The 7,278-nt window shown below is 37.7% G+C and overlaps 1 protein-coding gene across 1 annotated transcript; it reads left to right on the top strand.

The window, feature by feature from the left end:
- The first annotated feature begins 2,677 nt into the window (after nt 1-2,677).
- LOC130995305 (probable xyloglucan glycosyltransferase 9) lies at nt 2,678-6,386 on the top strand. Its single transcript, XM_057920542.1, has 5 exons — nt 2,678-3,962; nt 4,071-4,379; nt 4,641-4,931; nt 5,027-5,140; nt 5,354-6,386. Exons 1-5 carry the CDS (start codon nt 3,231-3,233, stop codon nt 5,975-5,977), a joined length of 2,070 nt encoding a protein of 689 aa, XP_057776525.1. The 5' UTR covers nt 2,678-3,230; the 3' UTR covers nt 5,978-6,386.
- Nucleotides 6,387-7,278: the final 892 nt, after the last annotated feature.

Here is a 7,278-nt window from a genome sequence, read left to right as displayed (position 1 = left end):
TAACAGGTGACCCCAAACAACTTTAGAGAAATCACAATACCAAAAAAGGTGGTCAATGGTTTCATTCGCCTTACGGCAGAGGGCGCAACGACTGGGATCCGAAAGATCATTGCGTTGCAGATTATCAAAGGTTGGCAATCTACCCATAATCATGCGCCAACATGTAATCGAATGTCTATTGGGAATAAACTTTGCCCAAAGCTAGGTATCCCAATCGACATGTGGGAAACTGGGTCTAAGGAAATCGAAAGCAAGAGCAGCATAAATCTCTCCGAACCGAGAATGAGTCCACAATCTGTCACTCGGAAGGTCCGCGATAGGAAGAGCAATGATGCTAAACTCTACTTTCGAGAAGGCCTCCAAAAAATCTTCAGTAAAATGCCACTCATCATCGAAAAAGAAATCATAAACTTTATGCTTATAAAACAGGTGCATATATGGCGGAATATGAAGTTTATCGTCCAAGCGAAAACCCAACATAAATATTCTTATAATGTTTATCAATAATAATAAATCCTAATTTTATAATTATGAAATCATAAACCAATCTTTGCGTTACTATGGTTAAAACCAAAACATAAAATCAATAGTTATTTGAACCAAAAATGCAAAAATATATATTTAATGGTAAATGATTAAATATATAACGCCTTAACAATTAAATACTTGAAGGTAAATACATAATATATATAATTAGGATAAAGTTAAATATATTATTTATTAATTAGTTTAGATGATATAATTATCCTAAAAAAATTAGATGATAGTATAATAAAATAGAAAAGTACATGGGTCTCACCCATACCCAAAATTGGGTAAATGAATATGGAGTAACACTTATCCAATTTCGGATAGAGTCGGAGCATTTTAAGTGAAAATTTACTCAAACTTAAGTATTTAGGCAAGGGTTTTAAATGGTTTGTTTAAGTAATAATACATGCTCTCCACGTAGAAATCAAGTTCTATTACGAAAGACAAATTGTTTTATTCTTTTTTTTGAGGGGGTCAAATTGTTTTATTATTCTTATACTTCATTAGTTCATAATTCCCAACTACGTTAACACTGATAAGCAATAAACAAGCCGACAAAGTTGATTTTTTATTCGAATCGGCAAGTTTTGGTTCGCATGTTGTGTTTGGTCTATATATATTGATGGAATCATAAATTAATGCATAAACTACATCCTAGTAAACACGTACACACACCTAGCCGAATGTGGAAATATTTCCTATATTTTACAAAAGTCTATTTGGAAGTAATGGCTAATACCTTAGTCTTTTACGAAGGAAGACTAGGACTAGGTCATTCAACAACGGCCATCACTCTATTATTTTCCTTTTTCTCCCCTCCCTTCCCATAAAAACGTAATATTCTCTCTGATCTCATAAAATATATATTTATTTTTAAATGATATGAATTTTAATAAAACGATTGAATGTATTATAAGTGAAATAAGAGTTTCACTTTATTATAAACAAAAACTTATTAAAAATAGACTGAATACATTTTATGAGAACGAATGAAAATATTGGATACATTTTATGAGAGCGAAGAGAGTATATATATAAATAGAAAATCTCAAATTATTGAAATAAAAAATGAGGATGGGGTATTATTTAAACAATGAACTTCGAACTAATTTACGATTTCAACATGATTTTGCAAACAAACATTTCAATTTTTTGTAATTAAAACATATCCAAAAATTTAGCGATTCAAACTTTTAATTCAATTGTTCAAGCCTTTGATTAAAGAAATTAAATATCGGACATGGACGGATTCGAAGATGGGAACATTATTTTGTATGGGTAGGTGAAAATTTCTTACTAACGACGATTTATCGCCTCATAACTATTACTACTATAAAAAATTTCCAGTGAAATTTATTGTCACCAGCAAGTATTTCTCTTATCAAATGCATCAGAGCCAATTTTTAATTTCTCGAATTACTGACTCGAAATGGTGGAATTGTAAACATATGAAAAATTGAACATTTAATTTGAAATTTCTTTGAGTCTAATAATCAAAGCTTTACATCTCGATTCCTGCCGTGCATGCACAAATTAAAGCAGCTGTCAATTCTGTGCATGCCTTAATACGTATAATTATTCTCCACAAGATTTAATCAACACGCTAAGAGGAAATTGAATTCCAAGAAGGAGGATCGAAGTTTCTTATTAACACTCCATTGTTTACCATTACAGTCAATTACTACTAACTATTCTCTTAAAATTCTCTTTTTCTTCTTTTTTATCTTTCTAGATACCCGTTTCCCTTAATTTCGGGTTTAGGGATTTGATCATTTTTCGTTAAATATTTTTAACGGAAATAGATGCGAGAAACTAATAGTGTTAATACAAAATTCTCTTCAAAAAAAAAAAAAAATTAGAGTTAATACAAAATTATCTGAAAGGCAGGAACAGCTGGAAATTTAAATATTATCCCATAAATAAAATAGAAATAAAAAATAACCCACAACTTATTGTCAGTTCATCTTAGTTTTATTCTTTTATGATCTCCATTTTGTTTTCAACTTTATTTTATTTCCCACCACTCCTTTATGTATTCCACACCCATTTGATTGGTCTTTGTCCGTATTTATTTTTTGTTTGCTTTTCCAAGCACCTTGACCCCAAACATTTAATTTATTTCCCATGCGCTATAAATAAATGGGCTGCTAAAAGTCAGTAAATTTATTTATTTTCTTTGAAAATAAAAGGGTGGTGATTCTTGGCTGATAGCAGAAGCAGAGTGTTAAAAATATTTTAGTGTAAATGATTCAAGAGAATTTCCAATTTCTCTTTATACTGTGGAATCTCAAAATCAAAGACGTGTTGAGCTGTTCTCTCTCTCTTTCTCACTAAATTTGAAAAAATATGTATAGGTGCAAGCTGTAAATGCATGTAGCGTATGAATGTATAGGACCTTTTTTTGTACTGTTCCTCTCTGTAACAGCCTTCTCCTATTCTTTCCATTTGAATAAACAAAGTAAATAATTGTTGATGTTGAGCAGCATTTCTGTTATCCTTATAACCCCATTCAAATTTCTCCATGAATTGACACTAGTTTCTTCATCTCCCCCTCTCTCCTCTTCACTCTCATCCAAAAATGGAGTTTCTTCTCTTCTAGTTCTCTCTCTCTCTAACTGAATTGCATTGTAATTCGGAACCCACTCCCAAGATTCGATTTTGGGCTACATTGCTCCACACGAAAACCTAATCTGGCAACAATGGCACCGTGGTGGGGGAAGGAATCTCACAGAGGCACGCCGGTGGTGGTGAAAATGGAGAACCCTAACAACTGGTCAATGGTGGAGATAGAGTCGCCGTCCGAAGAAGACTTTTTAAACGGCGCCGTGTCGAAGGGCGGGCGCAACAAGAACGCCAAGCAGCTCACGTGGGTCATCCTGCTCAGGGCCCACAAGGCCGCCGGCTGCCTCGCCTCCATCGCCGCCGCATACGTCTCCCTCGCCGCCATCGTCCGCCGCCGCATCGCCTCCGGCCGCACCGACTCCGCCGACGCCGCGCCGGCCGAGAACCCCAAGATCAAGTCGAGATTCTACACCACCATCAAGGCCGTGCTCGGGTTTTCCCTGCTGCTGCTTGCCTTCGAGCTGGCCGCGTATTTGAAAGGCTGGCATTTCGGAGCTCCGGATCTTCAGCTGGGTCGGTTTTACGCCGGTTTTACGGCGAGGGATGTGTTTGGTTTGCTGTATTCCTCATGGGTCCGGATCCGGGTCGGGTATATCGCCCCGCCGCTCCAGTTCTTGACCAGTGCTTGCATCGTGCTGTTCATAATCCAGAGCGTGGATAGGCTAATCCTGTGTTTGGGCTGCTTCTGGATTAAACTGAAAAACATTAAACCCGTGGCCAAACAAGACCTTGTTGATGCCGAATCTGGAGATGGAGATGGCTATTTCCCTATGGTTTTGGTTCAGATCCCTATGTGCAACGAGAAAGAGGTATTATTAGAGTTACACTCCCCAAATACTATCCACGATCTACTTCATCTTTGAGATTGTAAAAACAATCCGTTTTGAGTGGCGTTTTTTTGCTATTGATTGCAATAGGTTTACCAACAGTCGATTGCGGCTGTGTGTGAGATGGAGTGGCCTAAGGGGAGAATGTTGATCCAAGTTCTGGATGATTCAGATGATCCCACAGCGCAGTTGCTGATCAAGGAAGAGGTCCGAAAATGGCAGCAGAATGGTGCCAACATTGTGTACAGACACAGAGTGATTAGAGAGGGTTACAAAGCTGGCAATCTTAAATCCGCCATGAGTTGCAGCTATGTTAAAGATTATGAATTTGTTGCTATTTTCGACGCTGACTTCCAGCCTAATCCGGATTTCCTGAAGAGGACTGTTCCTCACTTTCAGGTATATCTTTGCATCCCAAGTGTGATTAGGTATCTGCATTTTTTGAGGTTTACAATCTTGATTATGATTCTCTTGTTAGTTTGGAAGTTTTTAACTTGGTATTTAATGGCAAAAAATTGTTTGTACCACCACTAATCACCAATCCCCAATTAGAGTTGAGTAGTCAAATTTAGGGGGGATGCACCAGAATGTGGCTCGTATTATTTATGCGTGGCGTGGGGCCATATCTAATGAATATCTTGTTTTGGGTTTGGATTGTAGGATAATGATGAAGTAGGGTTGGTCCAGGCAAGGTGGTCATTTGTGAACAAGGATGAGAATCTACTAACAAGGTTGCAGCTCATCAATTTGGCATTTCATTTTGAAGTGGAGCAGCAGGTTAATGGACATTTCCTCAATTTCTTCGGGTTTAATGGGACTGCCGGAGTTTGGAGGATTAAGGCGTTGGAGGAATCTGGTGGTTGGATGGAGAGGACCACTGTTGAGGACATGGACATTGCAGTCCGCGCTCATCTTCATGGATGGAAGTTCGTCTTTCTGAATGATGTCGAGGTACTAATGCTATTCCACGGTCATCTTGCTGATTACTGGTGATCATCTGTTAATTTGGTTGCTGACTAATTAGATTGTATTTGTGTAACTTTCAGTGCCAATGTGAATTGCCAGAGTCTTATGAAGCTTACCGCAAGCAACAGCATAGATGGCATTCTGGCCCGATGCAGTTGTTCCGTCTCTGTTTGCCAGCTATTATAAAATCCAAGGTAAGGTATTTAATGATGTTTATTTTAGGTGATAGTTTAGATAGATAAAAGTAATATAGGGCTAATCTGCATCATAGTTTAATGATTGAATAGTTTCTAGCTTGGTTAGTTTAGTCCATCACTCAAAGTAACACCTAACGAATCCATGAGTTATACATGTATAAAATTTGAAAATTGTAATGCTGATTGCTATCAATATTTGGTCAATTGCAGATAAGTGTGTGGAAGAAAGCCAACATGATTTTTCTCTTCTTCCTGCTGAGGAAACTTATTCTTCCATTCTACTCATTCACCCTTTTCTGCATCATTCTACCGATGACAATGTTTGTTCCCGAGGCTACACTCCCTGCGTGGGTCGTCTGTTACATCCCGGCCACAATGTCGTTTCTCAATATAATGCCTGCTCCGAAGTCATTCCCATTTATCGTTCCTTACTTGCTGTTTGAGAACACTATGTCAGTCACCAAGTTCAATGCCATGATATCTGGTCTCTTCCAACTCGGAAGTGCCTACGAGTGGGTCGTCACCAAGAAATCCGGGCGCTCCTCTGAGGGTGATCTACTGTCGTTGATTGAGAAACCCCCGACACACCAAAGAGGTAGCTCAGAGCCTAACTTAGAGGAACTGCGGGAGGAAATCAATCGACAGATGAAGGATTCTCAGAAAAAGAAACACAATAGGATATACACGAAAGAGCTGGCTCTAGCTTTCCTTCTGTTGACAGCTGCAGCAAGAAGCCTCTTGTCTGCTCAGGGAATCCACTTCTACTTCCTGCTCTTTCAGGGAATGTCCTTCTTGCTCGTGGGCCTCGACTTGATTGGCGAGCAGGTGCAGTAACGGCTCGTTGCTCGTACTAAAAATGTGTAGATTGTGAACATATGCTGGTGAAGTGAGTTAAATGTAAGAAGCTCGACTCGACAGAGGATGGCGCGCGCAATACGTCCTTGCTCATGGAGGAGGATGAAGCGGCCGTTGTAAAGAAAGACGCGGGCCGGCACTTCGTATTGCGTCACTTGTAAAGAGACGGCCTATTTTTTTGGTTTTGTAAGCTGTTAATTTCTTGGGTTTCGATTCTTTTGTTTTTTGGGTATATTCTTTTTGTAAGAAGGATCGGTGTTGAAGGCACCGAGCACAGAATGAATTTGTTCACATATGAGTAGTATGAGTTGTAGTGGTGGTGGAAGCTATACGTTATTTTGTCTGTTGCTCATTTTTCGTAATTCAGAGGGACTCAAATTCTCTTTCACTGCAAGCCCTCTCTACTTCACATACATTCTATTCTTACTACATCAAATTTCTATTGGGTTCAAAGCCCACAAATAATCTATTACTTTCTCACTTCCATTGAGTGACACAAGTTTTAATAAAGTAGTTGGTATTGTTATGAATGGAATTAGGGTCTTTATGAGAGTTTTAAAATAAATAAAGTGGAGCACGGGTTCATATACTTTTGTTAAAAATAGAAATGAATGTTAAAATATGGGATGACCAAAAAAGAAAAATTGGATACTACTCCCTTTGTCTCGCGAAGCTTGAGCAATTTCTTTTCGGCATGAGTTTTAACGAGTTAATATTTTATGTGTTAAAGTGGGGTAGGTGAAAAGATGAATAAAGAGAATTTTTTTTGCTATATAAGGAAAATGTTCAAGCTTCGCGAAACAACTCTAAAAAGAATACTGCTCAAGCTTCGCGGGATGAAGGGAGTAAAAATTGGGACAAAGGGAGCTAAATTTTCACACTATTGAAAAGGGAGTCCCCTGGTGGCAAATTTGACACTTTTTAGTTAAAAGGTCCCAAGTTTGAATCTTACTAATGTCTAAGTGTCAAATCTAAGTTGTACATTTGGTTTTCAAGTAGCTTGCTATGAATTCTCGTGAACTAAAAAAGTTTGTGTGTGGATTGATGTGAGTTCTCATGAACTAAAACAGGGAGTTCTCAATTTACAATCAATTACAAATTAATTTTAGTGGTAATTTTGAAATTTGAGTAAAATTCTAGATCCGCAACAAAAGAAATTGGCTCTCCAATTTTCAAAACAAGAGTGCTGAAATTTATTTTTTTTTCTTTCAAATTGCCCAATAATTGAATAAATAAAATATTTAATATGTCAATCAAATTGAAGGTGATGACAATAACTT

Source organism: Salvia miltiorrhiza, chromosome 7, assembly GCF_028751815.1.
Source record: "Salvia miltiorrhiza cultivar Shanhuang (shh) chromosome 7, IMPLAD_Smil_shh, whole genome shotgun sequence".
Taxonomy (NCBI): domain Eukaryota; kingdom Viridiplantae; phylum Streptophyta; class Magnoliopsida; order Lamiales; family Lamiaceae; genus Salvia; species Salvia miltiorrhiza.
The sequence above is the reverse complement of the archived record's forward strand: the minus strand, read 5'-3'. Positions and strand labels throughout refer to the sequence as shown.